This window comes from Lactuca saligna, chromosome 6 (genome assembly GCF_052625555.1).
Source record: "Lactuca saligna cultivar CGN05327 chromosome 6, ASM5262555v1, whole genome shotgun sequence".
Taxonomy (NCBI): Eukaryota; Viridiplantae; Streptophyta; class Magnoliopsida; order Asterales; family Asteraceae; genus Lactuca; species Lactuca saligna.
This window is the reverse complement of record NC_136422.1, coordinates 178,777,422-178,804,712: the sequence shown is the minus strand read 5'-3', so window position 1 is coordinate 178,804,712 and position 27,291 is coordinate 178,777,422. Positions and strand designations below refer to the sequence as shown.

At 37.1% G+C, this 27,291-nt stretch overlaps 3 protein-coding genes across 4 annotated transcripts; all 3 read right to left on the bottom strand.

The window, feature by feature from the left end:
* Window positions 1–1,539: 1,539 nt before the first annotated feature.
* On the bottom strand, window positions 1,540–3,044 carry RPS9 (ribosomal protein S9). The gene is made up of 2 exons (XM_078960898.1): window positions 2,613–3,044; window positions 1,540–2,093 (listed from the first exon to the last, which is right to left on the bottom strand). Exons 1-2 carry the CDS (start codon window positions 2,961–2,963, stop codon window positions 1,806–1,808), a joined length of 639 nt encoding a protein of 212 aa, XP_078817024.1. The 5' UTR covers window positions 2,964–3,044; the 3' UTR covers window positions 1,540–1,805.
* An 818-nt stretch (window positions 3,045–3,862) lies between these two features.
* On the bottom strand, window positions 3,863–6,616 carry LOC145001580 (F-box/FBD/LRR-repeat protein At1g13570-like). Of its 2 annotated transcripts, none has more exons than XM_078960947.1 (5): window positions 6,363–6,616; window positions 5,753–5,825; window positions 4,802–5,647; window positions 4,401–4,556; window positions 3,863–4,270 (listed from the first exon to the last, which is right to left on the bottom strand). In XM_078960947.1, exons 2-5 carry the CDS (start codon window positions 5,762–5,764, stop codon window positions 3,986–3,988), a joined length of 1,299 nt encoding a protein of 432 aa, XP_078817073.1. In that variant the 5' UTR covers window positions 5,765–5,825; window positions 6,363–6,616; the 3' UTR covers window positions 3,863–3,985. The 2 variants fall into 2 exon arrangements, with proteins under 2 accessions (XP_078817073.1, XP_078817072.1); XM_078960946.1 differs by having other exon boundaries at window positions 6,367–6,616.
* Window positions 6,617–10,895: 4,279 nt separating this feature from the next.
* Window positions 10,896–13,886, bottom strand: LOC144999821 (putative transcription factor KAN4). Its single transcript, XM_078958984.1, has 6 exons — window positions 13,158–13,886; window positions 12,945–13,021; window positions 12,392–12,431; window positions 12,162–12,264; window positions 11,299–11,395; window positions 10,896–11,186 (listed from the first exon to the last, which is right to left on the bottom strand). Exons 1-6 carry the CDS (start codon window positions 13,639–13,641, stop codon window positions 11,040–11,042), a joined length of 948 nt encoding a protein of 315 aa, XP_078815110.1. The 5' UTR covers window positions 13,642–13,886; the 3' UTR covers window positions 10,896–11,039.
* Between the last annotated feature and the right edge of the window lie 13,405 nt (window positions 13,887–27,291).

Sequence of the window (27,291 nt, the reverse complement as noted above, 5' to 3'; positions counted from 1 at the left end):
GAAATAAATTATCACCGGTTTACGTAACCTCCATGGAAAGCCGTTGTCGATGATATCAAAAAAATCAATAAATTGCGTGTGGAATAACATTGTGAAGGCAAAATCAGAGTCTGAATTGACGGGTGCTGTTTCGGATAACTTGTTTTCTGTGGTTGTAGGTAAAGGGAGAACATAAACTTCTGGAATGAAGCATGGCTGGGCATGTCACCATTATCCATTCGATTCCCAAACCTCTTCAAGCTTGAAAAGCGTAATTCAGCATGTATTTCTGAACGGAGAAGCTCTTACGATTTTGCTGCTGATTGGAAAAGGGCCCTTTCGTCCCCGGTTGAGATTGTTGAACTTGATGAACTTAAGGACATTATTAACTCATTTTCCTTCTCGAATGCTAAGGACTCGTGGAAAGGCTCTTTGGCTCCAGATGATGTATTTAAAGTGAATATCCTTAGGGATCAAATCGATTCTGTTATTACTGAGGTATCGATAAAAAGAATGGAATGGAATAGCATGGTTTCAATCAAAGTGTTAGTCTTTATCTGGAGAGCTTGTTTGGGATGAATTCCGACTGCTGATGTCTTATCTCACAGAGGAATCAACATCAACTCAACTGTATGCTCAATGTGTTCGAGTCAGGAGGAAACCGTAGACCATTTGTTAGTGGATTGTATGTTTGCTCACGACACCTTTAAATGGATATCGAAATGGTGTCAATTAGATATTCATCGCTTCTCTATTGTGGCAGATGTTATTAGTTTTGCATCTCAATGGGGTAATTGCCCTAAGAAGAGGAAAATACTCATAAGCATAGTATATGATGTACTGTGGTGTATTTGGCTGGCAAGAATAACAGGATATTCAGTAAAGTTCCTTCAAAACCTTCAACAACGGCGGAACATGCGCTGACTTTGATCTATGCTTGGGTCAAGTACAGGGGAAAAATCGAGAATTGTAATTGGGTGATATGGTGTAATAATCCTTTTAGTATTTTGTAGTTTTTTAGTCAAGAGGTGGTATATCCCCCTATACTGCATGATGTATTAGATTTTGGTTTGTGGCCTGCTTGGCACCCTGCCTTGCTTGCCTTAATTAAATTCTGGCCGGTTCAAAAAAAATGCTCTAAATGACACTTTTTCGGTTTGTAAAAACGTAGTATACAATTAATTTTCTCAAACAAAAAGGCAAGTAATAATGTAGAAAATAAGGTGTAAGAAAAGAGAAAACAAACTCGAGTATAAAACGTTTTACCAAAAATTGCTATGTTCACTTTTCTCGAGCCCACTCGAGACACCGATATACTATAAAAATCTCTATACGGTTGAACTCAAGCATTATATAATAAGTGGTTGTTATTCTCTTAGCTTAAGTAAATGGCAAGTGGATCGATCTTTCATACAAAACTAGCCACTTACGAAAATAAGAATAAATAATAGATGGACAATCAATGATTCTTGGACGAGAGTTTCACATTTATGGAGCTGTGGTTATTGTTTATAGAAATAAGATGTGTTTACTTCTTAATAAGCTCATTAGAAAGTAATGTTCCACATGAAGGTCGAAGGAGAATGCCTTCAATTCAATTAGAAAAGAGTTTTGAAACTCTGTACACACTACAAACGTCCACTTAATACTTTTTCTACAGTTTCTTAGTTTTTGACCAATTGCAACATAGTGTGATTGAATAACGATAAGTGGATGTACGAATTAGATAGGAAGTACATTTTATAACAAAACTACCCTACAAAGTACAAACCAGTATTTGAATGCAACAAAAGATTTTAACATCAAATAAATGTCGAAAGCGCCCCTCAACGTTTGGAGAATTGTGGGGCTTTTCGTGCTTTATGGAGACCAGCTTTCTTCCTTTCAACTCTTCTTGCATCTCTAGTAAGCAGACCTTCCTTCCTCAGAGGCTTTCTGTGGTCTTCACTCACTTTCAGGAGTGCCCGGGCAATGCCCAGAGAGATTGCTTGTGCCTGCCCGGATAGACCACCTCCATGTGCTTTCACAAACACATCATAACTTGTCTCGTATCCCAAAGTAGCTAAAGGGACTTTGATGTATTGAAGCCACAAAGGATTCCCTTGAAGATATTCCTGTATAATAATTGAATGCCCAATCTTAAGCAATTATTCACACTGGTTTTGGGAATTTAAACTGCACAGTCTTTGTTAATTGTTATCATCAACAACTTACTCCTACTTTGATTTCACATTTGGTTATGTTAATTACTTGAAGTAATTCTTCAGTGAGACAAGAACTGAAAGAATCTGGACTAATTTAAAATACCTTTAGTTTGGTTGCAATGATGAAATGATGATGCTAAATGGGTAATACCTTAAGAAGAATGTTGCAAGTTTCATGATCTCATACAAAAAAGATTATTTGGGTAACAATTTGACAGCAATATCATACCACTGGAAGTATTTGTTATAGGTTTTGAGGTAATTGCAAAATTTTATCGAAATTTTTGGATTCTGTGGCAATTCTGCGTTTGATAGCTCTACTTGGATGCTAGATAAACTAAAAAAAATTGAAGTTTTACAGCATAAGGGTTTTTCTAACAAATGTAGATAAGACGCAGGAAGTATAACAAGTGGATGATATGGAGATACCTGTGCATCACGGTAATTGATTATGAATTTTCCGGTTCCTTCCTGAATGACAACCCGCGCAATGGCACATTTCCGGCGACCAGTGCCAATCAGCGTCTGGGCAGCGAAGCCACCGGGGAGTCTCGATTTGACATACTTCTCGATGTTCGTAGTCTCCAAATCTCCGGTGAGAGGCTCAGCGGCGACAGTGGCAAGTACTGTAAGAGATTGGGGTTTGGTTGTGGAAAATTGGGATAAGCGAAGAGATTTTGAGGAGGGAGCGAGAGAGATGGAGTAGGGTTTTTGAGAAATTTGTGAGGAGAAAGACAAAGAAGAGAAGGATGAGGTGAGCGAAGAGATGGACATCGCCATTTTCGTTCTCTTGGTCCTTCTGGATTTGGGGATGAAGATTTGGTTGAAGAGTTTATGAGGGTGGATTGGGATAGCGTACTACAAGATAACGTACTTGTGTTTGTCAAGAATGCCCCTTCTTCGTTACCAAAAATTATTATTACATCATTAAGTTACAGTTTTTGTTACTATGGTATATAAACATTTCCACACATTAGGTTCTAATTTTAAAATTTTGACATTACTGTTATTGTAGTTAAATCTTGGGTTGATGTAAACCAATACAAACAATGGCTTTTTTATGTTCATTTCTTTATATTAACTGAATAAAGAATAAAGGAACCAACATGAACATATAAACAAACAAATTTTTTTTGTTTTTTAGTTTTTCTGTTTGTTTAACCAATTATATTGTTCATGTTCATTTGTTTATATTCATGAACAAATATAAATAAAGAAGATAAACAAACACAATGAACATATAATATAATAATATTATATAAAAACAATATGTTCGATTCATTTCCAGTTCTAGATAAATCCATTATATTTGGTCCCTCCCTCGGTGTCAAATTTCCAAAATATAACCAAACCAATAGAAATATATACCACATGGACCAAAACCGTAACTTACTCTCATTACATTATACTTGGATAAATTATTAAATTATAACCTAACTTTACAATTTTCTTAATTTAGTTACTTTATTTTAAACCAACAAAATTTCATTTAAAAAAAAAAAACTAATAAAGACCTAGACAATAAATCAAAAATAGCTACAACAAAACTACATCATGAGACTATGATTATATTGCAACATAGGTCGTTAGGTCCAATCAAGACTAGTATATTGTGATATATGCTCATTTTATACTATGTTAACAAACCTAATAAAACGGTGGAAGGAATATAAGATACGTGGCAGAAAATAAGTCTTTGTAGCAAAGTTAACAGATTCATTCGGGTTAACATACTTAAAAAAACACAAGTGTTACAAGAATTAAAACTAAAAAGCATGAAAACACTAATATTTTAGGGTGAATCATGGATCGAGGTAAATGATTTCAGCATGCACAGAAGATCGCCTAAACCTTAGCAATTCTTTAAGGAGGTCCCAACCACATTCTTGAGAAGCAGGCTTCACAGTCATTCTTTCAAGTACAGGCGTATTCGCAAGCAAAAAGTTAATAAAATTCAGCTCTCGAGCCACCCCCAAAATCCCAGCAATTTTCACAAACCGCAATTGGCTAAAAAAGCAATTCTGGAAGTCTTCCTCCACTAAGCTCTTTGCAACTGCCCTTGGACCTGCCTGTTCATCCGGTCGTGCCTACACCATAATAAAAAATTTCTTACAAATAAATCACTTGTACTGTGTTTGACATGCACTGAACTCACATGTATACTTATACTGTGTTTGACATGCACTGGATTGAAAAAAAAAAAAAAAAAAAACTCACCAACATCTCGAGTTCTAGAAGGTTGGGTGAACTCCTAAGAATGCAAAGGGCCGCAAGACACTCGTCCATGTCATTGAAATTTATACGTAGTGAAAGGTAATTCAGTTCCATACATGGAGTAGGCAACCTCCTTGGCACCATATCAACTGCCAAAAACTATATACATGCAACCAAATAGACCAAAATACCCCCCCAATTAGTATTGTAATAAGGAAGGTCCCATTTCTCACAAGAAAAAAAAATTGCAACTTTTCCAAAAAGGTGAGACAAAAAAGTACAATTTTTGTCTCATTGAAATCAGTCTCTGTAAAAATATAGTACAACCTGTTCTGTTGTGTCTTATTATCCTGTGTGTGTAACAAATACAAATACAGACAAACATGGCCTTGATGGATTTTTACCTTTAAAAAGAAACTTTGAACTTCGAGTCTTTGAATACTTGGCAACGAAGCAAAAAACTTGGTCAACTTGCTGGTAGTTCCAAGGGTCAACTCATGATCATTGCCAATATTGACATATAACCCAATAGAAACAGTAGAAAGATGAAAAGTGTTCTCAAACACAACATCTTCAAAAACACCTCCAATGTCAAAAAACGTAAGTTTAGGAGCATGAATCTTAAGATTTGCAAATCCTTCAAAGTTCATCAAAGTCAACCTCTCAAGCAACGGACACCTATGTATCAAATCCTCAAAAACATCTTGATCCATTGTAATGTGTTGAAGATCAAGACTAGTCAAGATCTTAAACCCATTAAACCCCAATGGAGGTTTTAACAAACAGTTAAAAAGCTCTAAATGAGATAACTTGTCACACAAGTATAGAGAAGATGGTAGCTTGTAGCGTTGACCTTTCCAAATCTCAAGTATAAATTCTTTGACTGAACCTCGTGAAAGAAACAGAATCCATCTATCAATGTCACAAACACCTTGAAGGTCTCGATGTGAAAGCTTGAATTTGTGGATTAGACCATTGTGAAGTAACAAAACATGATCCACAATTTTAACCATTTTGTTTTTTATGATTGTTGGATCTTGAGATGAGACTAGAACAGATTGATTATCGAATACAAGACTTGTGAGATTCACCCATTTGTATCTCCATCTGCTTGATAATATGCTTGTTCTTACTGCATCACGGAGGGTTAAAAGAGACAAGATTTTGTCTATGATGTGTCCTGGTAAGTTGCTGATTCTATCAACCTCTGCTTCCATTTGGCAAGGAACCTTTGGTTGCTCTCTTGGCTTCTGAAAAAGATTTACAAGAGTTATCATGATACTATAAGTTGCAAAAGGGGGACAATCACATGCATAAAACTGAGAAGATGAATGTTTTGTGGAGAAATAACTTACCATACTACTCATGAAGAGGTGTGATTATTGAAGTGTATTGTTGAATCATCATTACTTAGTTTCAGCCATTTTCCTACAAAAAGATGAAAAGAAAACAAGGAGATGATGAGAATAAGTTTTTCTCTTAATTAAACTGAATTTAACTCATAAGACAATTCAATTTGGATGTCAAACAGATTTCTTTGGCTTTTCTGAGTTCTAGGTAACTGGGAAGATGAAACCCTAAGGTGATAGAGAGAAATTCTTAGAGAAACAAACCAGCTGATGCAAATCCAATTCGTTATCATGCAACAACAAAGGAAAAGTGGAAAACCTAACATCAAGCATTCAAAATACGATAAAGAAAACAAATTTAAGGGTTCTGTACAAAAACCCTTTGACCTGGAGTAATCAGTAATTAACCGATTACCCTATAAAACGCGCCTACATTTTTATGTCAAAAAACCTAACACCATTCAAATAACAAAACCGATACATTTTGCCCCTAATTTCACGTTCGAATTATTGACTGTAGTTTGGAGCTTTTCATCAAATTTCAAAGAAATCCTATCAACTCAGACATACATTTCTAAATACTAAATCCGATGGTGATACTAACTGGTAACCTTACCTACCTGATTTGAGTGACTTCCGGTGACAGCTGATTTCCGATGAATGGCGATTGTCGGTTGGCGATTAGGCGAGACCAGCAGGCCGCACGCGTCCAGACTCCAGCGAGGCAACGAGCAACGACGGGGGCGGAAGATACGATCGATTTCACATTCGTTTGGTTTGGATTTTGGAAATTGAACTGTGGATGGACTATGGAGAAATCGGGAGGGGCACAGCCCAAATTTGAAAGTAGCAGGCCTTTACTAAATTTTCTCAAGTTTATATTTACTATTTGTGATCCAAATATGCCCCTCCCTACACATACTCCGGCTTCCATATTATCCACTTGTTAATTATTATTTATGCTTCCTGCGTCTTATCTACATTTGTTCAAAAATCCCTTTTGCTTTGATATTATATTGTTTTTTGCTGTAAAACTTCAATTTTTTTACTTTATCTAATCTAGCAACCAAGAAGAGCTATCAAACGCATAATTGATACAGAAATTACATCAAAACCTATTGCTGTCAAATTGTTAACCAAATAATCTTTTTTGTTTGAGATCATGAAACTTGCAACGTACTCCTTAATGTTTTACTGATTTGGCATCATCAATTCTGAATTGCAACCAAACTAATGGTATTTTAAATTTGTCAAGATTCTTTCAATTTTTTTCACACTTCAAGTATTTGACATAGCCAAATGTGAAATCAAAAGTTGTGATATTCATTTATAGGAGTAAGTTGTTGATGATATCAAGATGCGTTATGAAACTCCTCTTAGTTTATTTATTGTAACAAAGACTGTATTCAATATCAGCAGTTTAAATTCTCCAAAACTCGTGTCAATAATTGCTTAAGATTGTAATAATCATAATAAACTCATAAATTATTCCATGTTTTCTCACCAGATAACTTTTGGCATAGTTATTTCTTTTCCCTTTCCTAGTAATTTTTGTTTGGATAAATGATGTTTAAAAGACATTTGAGAAAATAACTACATAGGATAAATTTGTATAAAGTTAGGACTTAACAATCTCTTACTTTCTGTATTAAGTCGATCATTCTTTTTGCATCACAAAGATTGTAAAGTACATACAACAAATTACTATTTTACCCTTCTTCCAACATTATACATGAATACCTTCAAGGGAATCCTTTGTGGCTGCAATACATCAAAGTGCCTTTAGCAACATTGGGATACGAGACAAGTTATGATGTGTTTGTGAAAGCACATGGAGGTGGTCTATCCGGGCAGGCACAAGCAATCCCTCTGGGCATTGTCGGGTCACTCTTGAAAGTGAGTGAGGACCACAGAAAGCCTCTAAGGAAGGAAGGTCTGCTTACTAGAGATGCAAGAAGATTTGAAAGGATGAAAGTTGGTCTCCATAAAGCACTAAAAGCCCCCACAATTTTCCAAACATTAAGGGGCTTTTTCGACATTTATTTGATGTAAAATCTTTTGTGTGCATTCATACATTTTTGTTCTTTTTAAATACTTGTTTGTACTTTGTAGGGTAGTTTTGTTATAAATTGTACTAGCTATCAATTTAAAACCATGGCTAGAGTTATCGGTCAAACTTGCTGATTTTCTTATGTAGTGCGTTAGATTATACTTGTTGTCTTCGTGATACTTGTATGTGCCTGGTAAGGAGGTGAGTGTGGGCGAGGTCCCGTATCTCATCACTAGTTGAGAATGGATGGGGTTCCATATCTCAATATTAGCAGAGCAGGGGCGAGGCCCGTGATAGGAAGGATGTGAGTGTGGGTGAGGGCCCGTATCTCACTACTAGTAGGAGTGTGGACGGGGTTCCACTACTTCAGTAGCAGACCAGAGGCGGGGTCTAAGTTAGGCAAGGCCTTAGAGCAGGGTATGGTTAGGGAATGTTTACGTATGTTTCAGTATGTTATTTAATCGTATGTATGTGTATGGCGGGCGAGGCACAGAGTTAGACGAGGCCTAAAGGAAACAGATCTGTATACCGAGCGGGGCTTGACGCCAGGTGGGACCTGATGTCAGGCGGGGCCTGATGATAGACGAGGTCCGATGGCGGGCGGGGGCCCAGTATGTAGTTTATGTGCTCAGAATTATGAATGGCATGTATGGATCAGTAGATATGTTTGGTATGCGGTAGTTTAGGGAACTCACTAAGCTTCGTGCTTACGACTTTCAGTTTTGGTTTCAAGTATTTCTGGTAGCGGAGGGAGGAGCTCGGGATGATCGCATGGTACACACCAAGAAGATTAGCCTGGGATGTTTACTCTGATAAAATGAATAAGTGTTTGGGAAAATACTATGATTTGTTATATAACCCCTTTTAGTATGATTGAATGACTTAATGCTATGGATTAGTAATGTTTTTAAAAGGAATGTTTGGTCATGATTTTTGGGATGTTACAGATATTCAGAGCAGTGTCATATTTAGCTATCTTTTCAGACTGAGATGTGAATTTTCCTCATTATATTTGTGGGTTGAAAGCACCACTACCGACCCACTAGGTTATGTGCCTTGGTATATAGGATGTTGTATGTTGTAGTGATATGTTATATTTGTATCCTGGTATATAGGATGTTGTTATGCTATAGTGATCTATTATATCTGTATCCTGGTATATAAGATGTGCTATGCGGTAGTGATATGTAGATCTCCTATTGCTTGTTGCTTGTTGCTTGTTTATATGTTTATCTATTGCATATGTTGACATAGTATGACTTGGGATTGAGGCTTTACTGTTATGTGTGTGAGCCAACATACCAGGGGTAATCTAACCCACTGGCTGTGGACCCGAGGGTATGCTAATCTAATGACTGATTGGACCCGTTGTATAGTGGCATTTCAGTCCAATGACTGATTGGGCCGGGGGTAATCCAACACAATGGCTATGGTCCTGAAGGTATTCCAGTCTGGTGATTGATTGGACTTAGCATGCATGAATGTACATGTTATGTATGTTGTGTGTGGTGCTCTGGGGGAATTCACTATGCTTTGGCTTACAATTTCTGTTTATTATTTCAGGTACTTCAGATGACCGTGGCAAGGCAAAAGCGTAATCGTACACACGCTTCAATGACATGTTTTGGATTTATGTTATATTGATCTTGGGGATATTTGTATTTTATACTTGGTTTTGTTAGGGTTTTGTTTGAAAACAATGACTTTTTTTAACTTAAAAATGAAATTTTATATCGTGATTTTGGGATGTTATATTAGATTGTGAAATGGAATGGAATAAGGATAATGTTTTGTGGAGATATGAAACCAGATATGGTGGCCTTCAACTTCAAATCCAGATCTGGTGAATCGTAGAGGTGGATGAAACCAGATCCAATGATGAAAACAAGACCGGATAGGTGAAGAGAAGGAGATGATTTCCGACAAGGTAGTTTCCAACGAGGTACCTTTTCGGTGGAAGAAGATGAGCGGAAGATGGAGCTGGTTTACGAAGAGAATAGATGATTAGAGGTTGTTCGTAGCAGCATTTTATGAATATTCGATGCATACGATGACACTCCGACAATGACGAGTAGCAGTCCAACGACCGTAGGTAGTGGTCCGACAGTCTTGTAGTGAAGCTTCAATTAAGATGTAATATTATAATACACATATATATATATATATATATATATATATATATATATATATATATATATATATATAAAGTATGGGTAGGGTGGAATAGGTGGGCCACCTTTTTATTTTTTTATATAATAAAATTAGTAAATAATATATAAATTAATAAATAAATAAATAATATTTTTTTTGAATAAATGGTCTAAATTTGTTCTCAAATGTTTCTGATTGAACATACTTTCTCTCTCTTGGTATTTTGAAGTTGAGCACAATGGTTCTTCAAGGAATGACATGGCAGCAGGTGGTGGCATTATTAGGCCCAAGGGAGGGTAAAACGGGGTCGGTTCCAATACTCATCTCTACTTATGCCTCTTAAAATTCAAAATATAATTAAATATATTTTATAATATTTTATACTACAATATAGATATAAATATCCTTTAATCTCGACATACATATGACGTGCTTGATACAGAACTTTTGAAAGCGTTTGGGAGCTTCTAGCTTTTAGCTTTTGATAAAATGCTCTAGTTTAAACAAAAAGATTCGTTTGGCAGTACGCGCATTTAGCTTTTAGTTTTAACAAAACGCTCCGATTCTAAAAGCTACTTCATGTAGCGTTTAACAAAATGTTACTGAGTTTTTGAAATCAATTTCCATAATTACCCTTTAAATATATTTATATATTTATTTATTTTTAATCAATTGTCTTTTTATGTAATTTTATATATTTCAAAAGCTTCCAGCTACTTTTGATATCAGCTACCTGCTACATGCTACCAATTACCCGCTACCAACTAACAACTATTTTTGCCAAACATGACCATAAACATTAGAATAAGCTATATTTTTACTTTTTTTTTTTTGGGATTATGTTAAACGGAGGTGTTCATTGACCGGTTTTAATAAGATACCAGTTTTATTTTTTTAAAAAAAGCGTCTAAACGAGGAAGTGTTACACTATATGAAACGACTAATCCGTCTCAAAAAATAAGAAATGGATTTAATAATGATTTAATTAGATTCAAAAGTTAATAGGAGCAGACATTCAGATGCGATTATTACTAATTTATTAGTGGAATGATATGATAAATATGAAAGAGGTAGTTCATCGTCCATTATCATTCAAAAGATCTGGTCCAACTGCCGGCATGGCCGTCCAAGGGTGAACTCAAGGTTAAGCAACCTTTCTGATGACGAATAACTTCGATTATTTTCTAACATCTTAATCTTTTTCGACAAACGTAGGGTTACCTCATGCTCATCATCCGCCTGCAGAAAACAATACATAAACTATATACGTGATATTTTTATTCTTCTCCATATATAAGTAATTCCTTTATATTCCCACTTTAAAATAAAGTTCTTGCTGTTGTCGTCGTACCTCATTAGTGTGAATGGATATCGGGCAATCACTTGATACATTTTTTTTCATTGTGTAACTCAAATCATTCGTTTCCAAAGACGATTCAAAGGATCTCCTGCTTGAAAAAAGAAAATAATCAAACTATCGTTTTTCTACTATTGAGCATTGATATATACTTTATAACTGAAGACAAGTAGCATCTCTTATAAATTATCCAAAAAAACATGGATTAGGACAAAGACACAAGTGTCTGTTATCAAAACATATACAAAACATATTCAATATGTTTTACATTAGCCGTCCTTGTGGTCTCTTTGCATGCTGTTCAAGAGTTAATTAAATCAACAAAAACCAGCGAATCTCTTATATATGTACTATATGTCAAACTCACATATGCAACACTGCTACAAACTTAGAGTTAATTTTGTCCGTTTTACCTTGACTTTTAGCTTAACTTTCAAGTTCAATTACATTCACAATGTCACTCACTATTCCTTTATAGGCCATTAGGGTGTTCTCTTCATGAATTACCTATTACAAAATTTGATTTTAAGAAAACAATAAAATACCTAAATGATAACAACATTTTTCTTACGTTACAACTTTGTTCACGGGTATATATATATATAACAGATAGTGTGCACGGACGGATATATACATGCATGTTAATATGATAAATTTATGAGATATATCCATTATAATGGTAATATATATATAATACCACACATGTCATCCATTTGTTATGTAAATTATTAGATGCCTTCAGTCTGATCAATATATCATCACATCAACTATTTAATTAATGGCGAAAGATACAGATACACAAAACGGCAGAAAATTAATGTACAGCAGGGCACAAAAACACACACACACACACAAACCTTTGAGATATATGCAGTGTAGTAGATGGTGATATATCTCCCTCTACTTCAAACAATGAGATTGGAGCCCTTGGATTAACTACTTGAGTATCTGTCAGTGCAACTGCAACACATGAATTCATACATAATCATGCATGTGTACATCACCACCGCATTAATATTGTTTGGCCCTATCAAACACGGTAAAAATTAGGATGCAAAGGGAAAAAAGAAAGATCCAAATCCAGTACCTGCTCCTCCTCTGTCAGTGCTCTTCACTGTCCTGTACATCTGATCAATCAATATACGTACCCCACAACAAAAGAAGAAAGTGATGATGATGTGAGTAATTATTAACGCAAAGTCTACATTTGCTAAGTTTACACTTTTTCCTAGATGCCATTTTGTCCTACCCCCTTGTTCTCTACTTCCCCACCCCACCCCACCTATCCCACACCAAGTTTTCCGGGCTGTGTTTCCTTGTCTCACCATTTCTATCACTTTCTGTTATTGATGTGCAAAGGGAAAACGATGAGACTTCAGACTCAACCTGTGACCTAGCTTCCATAGATCTTTTTATCTTTAAGATATCACATTAATTTGACCTTCATGTCCCTCTATATTTGTGATAATATATATATATATATATATATATATATATATATATATATATATATATATATATATATATATATATATATATATATATATATATAAGAGAGAGAGAGAGAGAGAGAGTAATGATAATCATAAGGTTCCTAAATTCAAAATAAGTGGGACTGTTTTGAGTACAATGATAGGCACCTGCAAGTGACTCTTGACATGAGCTAGGGTTAGATCCTTCACATTCATCAACTCTTGTACTGATTTTGGGGTTGCTCCTGCCACAACCCTAAAGAAGTTAGAACAAATTGCTACGGGAACTAGTTGAGTGATTGATCATGATTGTGATATAGAAGGATCAGTAGAAAGTTTAAAATTTTTAAAAATTGCAACACATTTGAAACTACAACATACTTTCATGACCACCAAGGAGCTGAACGGCATGTATGAAGTGGGCGTGTAAGGAGGAGGTCCATCTCATACGAGGAGCTCTAGCGCCCCTTCTGACACTGTTAACCATCCTCGAGCTTCTCTTGAAATCGTAGGAGTAGATTTGACGTGGTCCACGTGGATGATAATGGTGGTTGGGATGAGAATGATTCAAAGCTCCAATCTCAAGCCCCAAGGTCAGCTGAGGCTGCTGCTGATCAAACTGCAAACCATGGTTAACAAAACCATCCATATCTGCTGCTATAAGCTGTTGGTAGTGGTGATGGTTGAAGGTGTTTTCTTGGCTTAAATCGCTGCTGCTGCTTGAGGTGGAGGGTGGCCTTTTGATGATACAACCTGTCGTGTTATACTCATCCGCTGCAAATGGAGGACTGATCTGTAAGGATAGATCTGGGAAAGCTGTAGCTTCATTACTTGTCATTGGAGAAAAATTTGAGCTCAGAAACATTTCGATGGATAAAGAGTGGGTGTCAGTGAAAGGGGATGTAGTTCTGATTATATGCTGGTTGAGTGACTTATGATTGCATTAATCTTTGCATGGTATTCTGGACAGTGAGAGTATAAATTAGTAGGAGTAGCTAGGATTGGTTTTGCAGAATAGGAAGAAAGGGAAAACGTAGTGAGAAAAGAAAGAGGGTTTTTTTTTTTATAGGGAGAGATGAAACTGGGAAGGAAAAGGAAAGGATAATGTTTGGGAATTTAAGGATGGAACTAACGTAGATGAAAGTGAGGAACCAACCAGTTCACGATGGTGAAAACGAAATAGTGTTTGTCAATATTAAATATAGTTTTCTATAATTGTAATATTTAAACTTTCCAATCTCGTTTATAAAAGGGATAATGACTTGAAAGGGTAACGAACTTTCGACATTTTTCACATTTAGTCACTAAACTTTTTTTCGTTATCTATTTGTCATTGAACTATTGAAACTGTTCACATTTTACCCTTATGACCGGCTGTTACCGGTCATAAGGGTAAAATGTGAACAATTTCAATAGTTTAGTGGTGAATAGATAACGAAAAAAACTTTAGTGATTAAATATGAACAAAATTGAAAGTTCGTTTCCCTCTAAAAAGTTCAATGGCTAAATGTGAATAAACTTCCTATTGTATTATGTTTTAGCAAATTATTTATTTTTGTTTAATTGTAGCAACATTTGTTGATGAAGAAATCTATGAAATAAAAAAAACAAAATGTAACATCCGAATTTCCAAGTATCATAATTTAAGTATTTTTCTTTTGAGTTAAGAAGAATGACTCGATGAGTTGACGCCTCAACTCATCGAGTAAGGTCGCGACTAATGACTCAGATTAATGAATGCACTCGACGAATTGGTGAGGCGACTCAACAAGTCCGCGCTGTTGGCAGAAACCTTAAATCTTTGGGCCCGAGCCATATTTAAAGGCACTTATGGCCTTCAATGGCGACTACCTTTCCCATAAGTGAGAACCTAACGAGCTTGAGTGTGTAGAGTGAGATGAAGACCTATTTTGTAGATTCAATTTTGGGGTTAAGGCTTGAATCACTTCATCTTTGGGGTTTTGAATACCTCAAACCCCTCTTGCAAGTTTGTGTTATAGATCTGGACCCTTCTAGGTCCAGAGAGTCGAGAATATGAGGCTTTAGTAGAGTAGACCTTGGGGTTTGAAGTTAGGAATCTGGACCCTTCTAAGTCCAGAGAGCCGAAAATATGAAGCTTTAGTAGAGTAAACCTTGGGGTTTGAAGTTAGGAAGCATTTATGGGATTTTTATGGTATATATAGTTACTTTCATCTTACACATAGATATGAAGTATTTTATATAAATTACGTGCTATGTGTGCATATTATTTGAATACTTGTTGTCTATGCTGGATGAACGATTTTATACATGTTTTAAAAGATTTAAACGGTATATTTATTTTATATCTACAAATATGTTGCGGATGAAACATGGGTAGATGAAATAGTTTGTGTGTGATGAAATAAAATGATGAGAGATAGGTGATGATAGAAAGATGATGATAATTAGGTAAATAGATGATGATGAATAGGTGATGTAGGATGAAAGGAGATACCATAACCTTAACCGGCAATGTGGCGATGTAGTCATCTACCAGAGTATAGATGGTGACCACGGACTATTCTAGACAACCTAGTGGAAACACCAGCAGACCCATAACCTATGGGTGATGAATTATGAGTTCATGCGATGTTGTAACTACGTATTCATGCGATGATACTCTAACCCCTTACTATGAATTACGAGTTCAGACGATGTTGTAACTACGTATTCATGGGATGTCACAAATTCCGCATGCCAAACCAATGGTCATAATTCACATCAGTGAGAATGGTTCATTTTTTTGTAAAACAAAAATCAGATTGTAAATTTTGATTTTTTATTTTGGAAAATGTCAAACCATTGGTTTTTTATTTCGGTTTCGGTTTTTTGTTTTTTTTTAAATATATTTTCAGGGTTTTGTTTTGTTTACATTTAGTCGTTGAACTTTTTAGTCATTAAACATAATACAAGAGGAAGTTTGTTCACATTTAGTCATTAAACTTTTTAGAGGGAAACGAACTTTCGATTTTGTTCATATTTAATCACTAAACTTTTTTTCGTTATCTATTTGCCACTAAGCTATTGAAACTGTTCACATTTTACCCTTATGACCAGTAACAGCCTGTCATAAGGGTAAAATGTGAACAGTTTCAATAGTTCAATGGCAAGTAGATAACGAAAAAAAGTTTAGTGACTAAATGTGAAAAATATCGAAAGTTCGTTACCCTTTCAAGTTATTATCCCTTTATAAAAATGTACGAATAAAGATGTAACAAGAACAAAAACATTAAAAAACATGGTTTCTTCATATTCGTTAAGTTACTAACAAATAAAGCAACACAAACAACAAACAGATAAACAACCGAGTTTTCTTTTTTATATTTGTTCATTTAAAAAATTATATTGTTCATGTTCGTGAACATTCTAAACAAACATAAATAAATGAACATAAACAAATGAATATAAACCATCATAATGGAAAATATGTAAATATAAGACTAAACGAACATATAATATAGTAATATAATAAAAAACAATTGAATATATATGATATTTACCATATTTTCCTAGAATTCCTTTTTATGCTCTTTAACTGCAAAATAATTACAATATAAAAATATATACGAACATGTTACTAATTTTTAATCACTTTAAGTTATTTTATATATATATATATATATATATATATATATATATATATATATATATATATATCATATTATTTTGGTGACATATCTATGGTACAAACTAACAAAATTAAGCTTTGTTGTTTTGATGAGTTAGAGTTTTCCTCGTAACCATGCACCCCAATAAATAGATATTAAATAGTTCAATCATCATGATGGTTGTCGAGACCAACAAAATAAATAAATCTAGAAAATTGATCACAAGATATTGTAGAATGGCTAGGGATTGAATCCACAGAGATTAGTTCAATTTGTAACCCGATGAAAATCTTTTTGTACAGTTACTTGTTAAATGAAAATATAAATAAAAATGGAGGTTTTAATCTTTTGGTTGTTTTGAAGAAACTAAAATTATACGAAGACTTGAAAATTGCAAGTAAACAAGTAAAAAGTTTGATTCAAATCAATGGGAGAAAGATGGTTGACATTGGCCTTCACCACATGAATGTCTAGTTAATTTATCATTAGATTTTATGGTGCAATACTAGTGATTTAATTTAACTTGACTATAGTGATTTACAAGCATAAATTACATCAACTCTTCTTTGTTCTTAAAATGGATAGATAAGCTCATAACGTATTTCCTTAATCAATGTAATAAATTAATGAAACAAGTAATTTATGAAAATCAGTTAGCATTAGTAATAAATTAATGAAGCATGTAATTTGTGAAAATCAGTTAGCATTAGGTTTAAAGAGTCAACAAGTCCAAAAGGTAATCAAAATGCTTCCATTACCATTATGGAGAAAATACTTTTATGATTTAGTAAAATGAAAACAAACACATAAACTACTTGTTTGCTAATTTGAGGATCTAGTACTTAACTAAGAAATTAGCTAACTAATTAAACATTCATTCATCTAAACTCATGATTAAAGACAAATAAACATAAAAAGATGTTTAACTAGAAAATACTATTGGATTAGTGTCTAAACCCGTAACCATATTTGGTAAGTACTTGACCCGGTTGTGCATGGTCCTTTTGGGTTGTCTTCACCAAAGCAACTTGATTTGAGAAATAATAGTGAAAGAGGTTATTATGATTTATTAATATATTATAGGAATAATATATTAATAGGAGAAATCATATTTGTTTAATTAATATTGGTCAATAATTAATTAAGAATTAATTTTGTGATCAAATGTAATTAATTAAACTGCAGGGGCTGAATTGTAATTATGTGATAGTTGCAGATTAGGGTAATGGATGCCCAATGGGAGAGGTGGACGAATTCAAGGGGATAAGGCCCTTGAAATCGTCTAAGGATAAGGTTTTCAAGGCTTATATTATTGTTACTTGGTGGGCAAGCAACTAGATAAGGATAATGACTGAAACCCTAATCTATACCCTATATAAAGACCCCTAAGCCTAAGGAAATCGGCCACTTGTTACCTAGGGTTCCTAGAGCCGATTTCTACCCTCTCCTCTCTCTCTCTCTCTCTCTCTTGCCTCTCCATTTGCTTGTGGTTGTCTGATGTGGAAGGATGTTTCTTCACGTGCTCATGCACTGCTGATCAGAGGGTGAGGTGTGCTCTGAACCTGTTGAGGCTCGGGGAAAATGATTGGTGGAGATTGACTACGGGATCTTATTCTGTTGCGCAGCGGGCTGCGGTTACTTGGTATCAGTTCCGAGACATGTTCAATACGCGTTATGTTCCACGGGTTCAGAGAGAGAGAGAGAGAGGTTAGCTTAGGAGTTCCTGGAGCTGAAGCAGGATACAGAGTCGGTAACGGAGATCACCAGGATGTTTACTGAGAGGGCGATGTTTTGCCCAGAGTTTGCTTCGAAGCAGTATCATATGTCCCGATATTTGAGTATGCTCAAGAGGGATATCAGGCAGTTTGTGTATACACAGAGGTGCGAGACCTAGTTAGAGTTGCAGGAGTGTAACGCCCGCAAATCCGGGCTAGTCAAATTAGAGGCAATAGGGCTCGAAAAGGACTTTTCAACAAAAGAATATTTAGAATAAATAATCTTAACCAAGTTGTAGAGTATGTTACAAGGTTTTCGTACATATAAAGAACGCCGAAATCCGAGTTATAACGAAGAAGTTATGACTCGTTGAAGTTTCGCGACGGAACCGGCACGATACCGGGAAGCGTAGATAGTGAATTTACGATAGAGCGAGATTTAGCCTTAGCGATCTAAACGAAAGTCGTAGAATATGTTAAACTAAGAACGTCGATAAAAAGAACGCCCAAATCTGACTTCGTATGAGGAAATTATGATTTTTCTAAGATTTAGCATCGTAGTGCATAGCCCGAAATCTGAATTTTAGATCGGTCGATTTTTAGCCGACGGGATCTAAATAAAAGTTGTAGTACTCGTAAATACCAACACGTGGATATAAAGAACATCGATAATAGAGCTCGTATGCGAAAGTTATGGACGAAGCTTAGTCCCTACTTTTCGAGCGCGGCGAATTCGATACAGTTTTGTAAATCCGAGATAGAATGAGAATTAGCCAACGAGGTCTAAATGAAAGTTGAAGATCTCATTAATAGGAACTCAACGGTAAAAAGAAAGACAAAAACGGAGCTCGTATGCAAAAGTTACGGACGAAGCTTGGTGACTACTTTACTATACACTTCCTATAAATATAAGGGTGAACTCCTCATATTTTCTTCACACCATAAGCCTCTCTTTCTCTCTCTAACTTCTCTCTAGCCTCCCTAAACCCCTCCCAAGTCTACGGAACCTCCCTAGCACGAGAAGAAAGCCCCGGAGCGCCCGACGGCTCCGAGAAGAAAAGCTTTCGGCTTGGAAACGCTGCTCCAGCGAAGCCCAGTTTTTAATAAAAACTCGATGTAAGTGAGCTACGCCTGTACTATATTTAATATAGATTTTATTTAATTATAGTAACATTATTAGGACCTTAAAATAATTATTTGGGCTATTATTATGAGTTATATTGAGTGTTATTTAACGCTTATATAATAGTAATAATAGCTAGACTATTAATTAGTCGTGGTTAACGTTAAAAACTAAACCCTAGTGGTATTGATACTAGGTTTTGTCGAGGAAAATTGTTTTGAGATAACGAAGTGCTGTCTGAGTTCGGAATCACCACCTAATCAAGTGAGTGCATAGTCCCTTTCATCTTACACATAGATATGAAGTATTTTATATAAACTACGTGCTATGTGTGCATATTATCTGAATACTTGCTGTCTATGCTGGATGAACGTTTTATACATGTTTTAAAGGATTTAAACTGTATACGTATTTTATATACATGAATATGTTGGGTATGATGATGGGTAGATGAATGATGAGAGATAGAAGATGACGTGAGTATACATTGGCAGCTATAGACTTAGTGCCTATGGGACAAACACCGGTAGCTATGGACTTAGTACCTGTTAGACGTTGGTAGCTATGGATTTAGTACCTGTTGGGAATTGGTAGCTATGGACTTAGTACCTATTAGTTAGACACTGGTAGCTATGGATTTAGTACCTGTAGAAATTGGTAGCTATGGACTTAGTACCTGTTGAGCACTGGTAGCTATGGATTTAGTACCCGATGAATAGACTATAGCAGCTATGGAATTAGTGCTTTACGAACGAATATCGGCAGCTATGGATTTAGTGCCAGTCCTATAACCCTGGAAGTAAGGGAATTTGGAATAACGAATGCAGAATAGATGACTCTTAGGAGTAAAGAAGATAACGGGGATGGGTAATTGGGTTAATTGTTTGATGATTGAACATAACAATTATATTATTGTGGGTTGAAAACCCTATGTACTCACCAGGTTTCCCAACCTGACCCACTCAGTTTATTTACATCACAGGTGGCGATATGAAGTGACATTACATTGAGAGATTTAAAGAGATGTAGATCACTAGTGTAAATAATTGTAAGTTCTGTTTATGCTTATGTTTCTGTATTAACGATGACATCCCAAACATTTTAAGATGAATAAAAATACGTTTCTTCGAAAATGTTTTAATAACGTATTTATCGTGTTTTTCTGGGAACAAATTCCGCAACCTTTTTATAAAATGAAGTACTTTGATTTTTATAAAGCATAAACAAAATCGGTCTTTTCTGGCCGTGATTTTGGGGATGTCACAGTTGGTATCAGAGCATTAGTTTAAGCGAACTAGGAATATGGATTTATTTCTAGACTTAAACTTAGAATGCTAAGCGATGATTGTGAGGTGTGAGCACTAGATTATTTTAGGAATGATGCCTAAATTGCTTTTATGTGCTAAATGCTTTGTGCATGATATGTTGTTAATTGTTCGGATCTATGGTCTGTTGCCGACCGGATCTGGAAACCTTATGTGTTTAGGATTCTAAACGTACGACTACGGTATTAGAACTAGCATGTAAACGTTTCGGAGCGATAAGGATGATTTAAACGTCAAGTAAAGGTCTAAATTCACCTTATTCGGTGTATAGATCGAGATGGTAAGGACCCGTAGCGGAAACGTAAACGCAAATGGGAACAGGAACCAACCCCCAGTGGTTCAGCAAATACCTGTTGTTGAAGAAGTTGCGCTTGAGCCAGTCACCATGGCTGGAGTTCAAGCCATGATTCGGGCTATGTTAGCTGAACAAAGGGAAGAAATGAGACAGATGTTGAATAGGGACGAACCTACCGTACATGTTGAACCGACGGAGCCAGTTCCCGAGCAATCTGAGGAAGGGAACTACAGCCGCCAAGTGAGTCAAGTAGGAACTCAAGGTGAGCAAAGGGATGGCCCAGAAGGGAGAAACAACAAGGATGGGCGGATGTACAAGAATTTCTTGGGTGCGAAACCACCAAGCCTCTCAGGAAGCCCGAAGCCGGTTGAGATTATGGATTGGATCTCTGAGATGGAGATGGTGTTTGAGAGCTGCAGTTGTAACGAGAAACAGAAGACTGTCTTCGCAGTAAGACAACTGAAAACTGGAGTCTTGAGCTGGTGGAAGCTATTGGCAGATACGATGCCACGAGGAGAAGCCTTAAGGATGTCGTGGGAAGAGTTTTTGGAACAGTTGAAAATGCAATACTGCTCGGAGATAGATCTGATAGACCTAAACAACGAGTTTCAGAACCTGAAGAAAGGGAAGATGAGTGTTGATGAGTATGCCACCGCATTTACCGAGAGGATGAAGCTATTTCCCTACTTGGTGCCTACTGAACTCTCCAAGATTGATAGGTTTGCTAACGGACTGCCCACTGACTTTGGTCCAATGGTCAAAATGGCAACTACCTTGAAAGCAGCTGTTAGGGCAGCTAAGAACGTAGAGGCCCAGATAAGAGAAAAAGGTCTAGAAAAAGATAAGGCAGGAGAGAAGCGAAAGTTTGAGGGATCTTTGAGGTCGAACAAGGAAAGCAAATTCTCAAAACTTGGAGGAGCAGATGGAGGTGAAACAAGATGGTGTGATAAATGCAAGAAGAAGCATGGTGGGAAGTGCAACGAAGAAGTGACTTGTTACAAGTGTGGGAGGACGGGTCACTATTCCAAAGACTGCACACATAATGACAAAGTATGCTACGGATGTGGAGGCAAGGGGCACATGTCCAGAGACTGCCCAAGGAAAAATAAAGCAGCAAGACCAGAAACGCCACCAAGGCCAAGGGCATTTCACATGATCCTCGACGAAGCAGAGAACCATGCGAGGAATCAAGAATGAGGACTTCTTACCCGAAGATCGGATTATGCAGTAGCCATAGTTTCGTATGATGTAGCCTAGTAGAGGCATAGTCTAGGGTGAACTTGAACACCTATGTAATAGTTTCGAGAAATAATAAAATCTTCGTTTTATTATCTGGTGTGTGAAATTGTTGTGTGATTTGTTGCATGGTGACTTGGGAAACTGCGAGACAATACTTGGGATGAGTATGAGTAGGTGTGAATGGTAGTAGAGGCCTATACTACCGGAAGCACAGGACTCACACTTGGATCAGGGAAAGTCACAAGGTTACCAAGAAGCTAGTAATTGATTTCGTTTTATTCAAGTGTGTTGTTACCATTGTTTCGGTAATGACTAAGAAGATTGTTGATATTCTGACCCTAGTGGTCATATCAAATCGTGTCCGACTACGATGAGTATGTTGTGTGGTTCAGAGAACCAAGTTTGATATAGCGTCCGACTTAAACCAAACGATTAAAATCAAAGTGATCAATAGAAGTATCGCGCTCGTTGGTAGCTAGAAATGCTACATGTTAAAGTATGATTATATCACATTAGAACATGAAGGAAGGCTTAGTCTGTTTTAAAATTTAAGAGACCTGAGTCTAAATGTGCATCACATGATGATAGGCCATAATTTGGAGTCTAATCTGAGGTAGAGAGCAGGTGCACGATCAAGTATTGCTTACTATCAATAAGTCTAAGAGATAGACTTGAAGGAATAAAGAAGTTATAATTATTACCTAGGATGAAGAGATGACGTATGGAGTCATTATACGATCCTTGTTTCGTTGATGATTCCGGGACGTAATCATCCTAAGGGAGAGATAATTGTAACGCCCGCAAATCCGGGCTAGTCAAATTAGAGGCAATAGGGCTCGAAAACGACTTTTCGACAAAAGAATATTTAGAATAAATAATCTTAACCAAGTTGTAGAGTATGTTACAAGGTTTTCGTACATATAAAGAACGCCGAAATCCGAGTTATAACGAAGAAGTTATGACTCGTTGAAGTTTCGCGACGGAACCGGCACGATACCGGGAAGCGTAAATAGTGAATTTACGATAGAGCGAGATTTAGCCTTAGCGATCTAAACGAAAGTCGTAGAATATGTTAAACTAAGAACGTCGATAAAAAGAACGCCCAAATCTGACTTCGTATGAGGAAATTATGATTTTTCTAAGATTTAGCATCGTAGTGCATAGCCCGAAATCTGAATTTTAGATCGGTCGATTTTTAGCCGACGGGATCTAAATAAAAGTTGTAGTACTCGTAAATACCAACACGTGGATATAAAGAACATCGATAATAGAGCTCGTATGCGAAAGTTATGGACGAAGCTTAGTCCCTACTTTTCGAGCGCGGCGAATTCGATACAGTTTTGTAAATCCGAGATAGAATGAGAATTAGCCAACGAGGTCTAAATGAAAGTTGAAGATCTTATTAATAGGAACTCAACGGTAAAAAGATAGACAAAAACGGAGCTCGTATGCAAAAGTTACGGACGAAGCTTGGTGACTACTTTACTATACACTTCCTATAAATATAAGGGTGAACTCCTCATATTTTCTTCACACCATAAGCCTCTCTTTCTCTCTCTAACTTCTCTCTAGCCTCCCTAAACCCCTCCCAAGTCTATGGAACCTCCCTAGCATGAGAAGAAAGCCCCGGAGCGCCCGACGGCTCCGAGAAGAAAAGCTTTCGGCTTGGAAACGCTGCTCCAGCGAAGCCCGGTTTTTAATAAAAACTCGTTGTAAGTGAGCTACGCCTATACTATATTTAATATAGATTTTATTTAATTATAGTAACATTATTAGGACCTTAAAATAATTATTTGGGCTATTATTATGAGTTGTATTGAGTGTTATTTAACGCTTATATAATAGTAATAATAGCTAGACTATTAATTAGTCGTGGTTAACGTTAAAAACTAAACTCTAGTGGTATTGATACTAGGTTTTGTCGAGGAAAATTGTTTTGAGATAACGAAGTGCTGTCTGAGTTCGGAATCACCACCTAATCAAGTGAGTGCATAGTCTCTTTCATCTTACACATAGATATGAAGTATTTTATATAAACTACGTGCTATGTGTGCATATTATCTGAATACTTGCTGTCTATGCTGGATGAACGTTTTATACATGTTTTAAAGGATTTAAACTGTATACGTATTTTATATACACGAATATGTTGGGTATGATGATGGGTAGATGAATGATGAGAGATAGAAGATGACGTGAGTATACATTGGCAGCTATAGACTTAGTGCCTATGGGACAAACACCGGTAGCTATGGACTTAGTACCTGTTAGACGTTGGTAGCTATGGATTTAGTACCTGTTGGGAATTGGTAGCTATGGACTTAGTACCTATTAGTTAGACACTGGTAGCTATGGATTTAGTACCTGTAGAAATTGGTAGCTATGGACTTAGTACCTGTTGAGCACTGGTAGCTATGGATTTAGTACCCGATGAATAGACTATAGCAGCTATGGAATTAGTGCTTTACGAACGAATATCGGCAGCTATGGATTTAGTGCCAGTCCTATAACCCTGGAAGTAAGGGAATTTGGAATAACGAATGCAGAATAGATGACTCTTAGGAGTAAAGAAGATAACGGGGATGGGTAATTGGGTTAATTGTTTGATGATTGAACATAACAATTATATTATTGTGGGCTGAAAACCCTATATACTCACCAGGTTTCCCAACCTGACCCACTCAGTTCATTTACATCACAGGTGGTGATATGAAGTGACATTACATTGAGAGATTTAAAGAGATGTAGATCACTAGTGTAAATAATTGTAAGTTCTGTTTATGCTTATGTTTCTGTATTAACGATGACATCCCAAACGTTTTAAGATGAATAAAAATACGTTTCTTCGAAAATGTTTTAATAACGTATTTATCGTGTTTTTCTGGGAACAAATTCCGCAACCTTTTTATAAAATGAAGTACTCTGATTTTTATAAAGCATAAACAAAATCGGTCTTTTCTGGCCGTGATTTTGGGGATGTCACAAGGAGGCCGCTCGGCGGCGTGAGTTGGAGATTGAGTTACAGATAAGGGAGCAGAGGTAGGCCCCGACATAGTCATAGCCGGCACCGAAACGGTCCAAGACCATTGATACTAGGTTGGGAGATCAGAGCAACCACACTTGTGGGAAGTGCAGGAAGGGTCACACCGGAGTTTGTAGATCTGATGGTGCGTGCCGCAAGTGCGGGAGAGAGGGGCATTATGCGAGGGATTGCCGTCAGTGAGCCCTAATTCTGGATATGAGGATTTGTTATCAGTGTCATCGGGTTGGTCACATGAGGGCCAACTGTCCATAGCTTACTGCAGGATCGGTGCAGGCTCCAGCACCAGCCACTTTGAGGATTATGGGTAGAGGTCAGGGTGGAGCAGAGCCCCCGAGGGCTCCAGTACGTGCTTTTCAGCTTATAGCAGAGGAGGTCAGGGAAGAGCCGGATACGGCTGCAGGTATGTTTCCTTCTTGATATCTTGTTATCTTATAGTTGTTATGGAGTATTATATCTACTACTCTTGTTTGCATAATTTATGGTATTGTATCTGTTGATCCTTCGGGTTTATGGTATTATTGAGGGGTCGGTACTTAGGGGTTGAAATCAATTAGCATCCAAGGGATGGATGGTTAGATTTTTGGTTGATTGATCTTGTCGTCGGATATAGCATTTACGAGTTGAGAAGTGTTCAGCGAAGAGTCGAACTCCCCTAGAGTTCGATATGTGCGATGTCGGATAAGTGATTTTGTGGAGGTTGCTCATTTCGGAATCGGATCAAGTATAAGAGAATTTATTGAGTAGGATCGTGTAAGTGATGCCGGTTGGGTCGCCGGTGGTTGGTAGTCAGTGCTCTAAGTGGGTAGAATTAGAAAATTCTCAGGAGAATCGACAAGTATTTGAGGTTGATTAGTTGTTTGGAAGTCAGTGGTGTTTCAGTTAGCCACGAGTGTGGGCCGGTATGAGTGAGTGGCAAACTAATGGGGGGCAGGGAGCAGACCATGGATTCAAGGTAGATTGTGTTTGATGTTAGGCCTGGGTTTAGGCCATGGAAAGGATTCCAAGATCGGAATGGAGTTAAAGTTCGGAACCCCTTGAGGGCTAGAACAGTATGTTCGGGAGAGATTCCCAGGAAGGATATTTCAGGATGATATATGATAGTGTGAGCGGTTCGGGGAGACTGAAGGCCTGTGGGCGTACCAGTCAGGCCAAAGGCTCGGAGAATGGTCCAGACAGGTTGAAGGCCCAGGAGGGCAGTCCATACATGCTAAAGGTTCCAAGAGTGGTCCAAATAGGCTGAAGGCCTGGTAAGGCGGTCCAGTCATGCTGAAGACTCTGTAAGTGTTAGTGGATCAGGTATGAGGAGATTAAGGAAATGTGTCGCCAAGGGTGATAATTAATATGGTCTGGCCCCAAGTACTAATCATGATAGTGGAAAGCAGTGCATGGAACCGAGAGTCCTTGCGAGCAGATTCAGAATATATGGAAATTCGAGGGTAGCGGTTTCTCTATATGGATAATGTAGAGTGAAGTGTAGCTTAGTAGCACGTGTCGGTGTGGTAAGGGTGAATGAGTGGATTTCCTGGAAAGGAAGGGCATGTGGCTCCGGAAGGAGCGTGGGTACTTCAAAAGAGGAGGAAGTGGAATAAGTGGATTATCGACGGTGCTTCAACTATTGGTAGTAAGTACTGGGATGGTACCAGAGGTATGGAAACACATCCGAGTTGGGTGTCTATTAAGGTTGCGGAAGCATTTCCGGTGGTGTAGATCCAGAAGAGTTCAGAGGGGATGCAAGGAGGGAGCCTTGGATTTTCGGTATGGTTGTGATCAGGAGGTTATGTATGTAGCGGTAATTCATCATGGGGATGTCTGGAGGTATTGTCAGTGTGTCGGGTTTTCCAGCCCGAGGATGTTGGATCAGGTACAACATATGTATGTGATTGCATAGGGGAGCTCATGGGAGTCCTTAGGAGTTGATGGATGTATCATCCTATCAGCTTGGAAAGAAACGAGTTGGATTCGGAATGGAAGTGGGATGAGCCCCAGAAGTGAATTCGATAAAGGGTATGCTAGACAAGGAAAGGGGTAGCAGCTTGGTACCGGGTCAGGACCCGGCGATTCAGGGTAATATATAGCTTGGTAAGGGTCAAGTGAGTGTTGAGATTTGGAGTGATGAAGTATCATCGGGTGGTCAAGGGTTAATAAG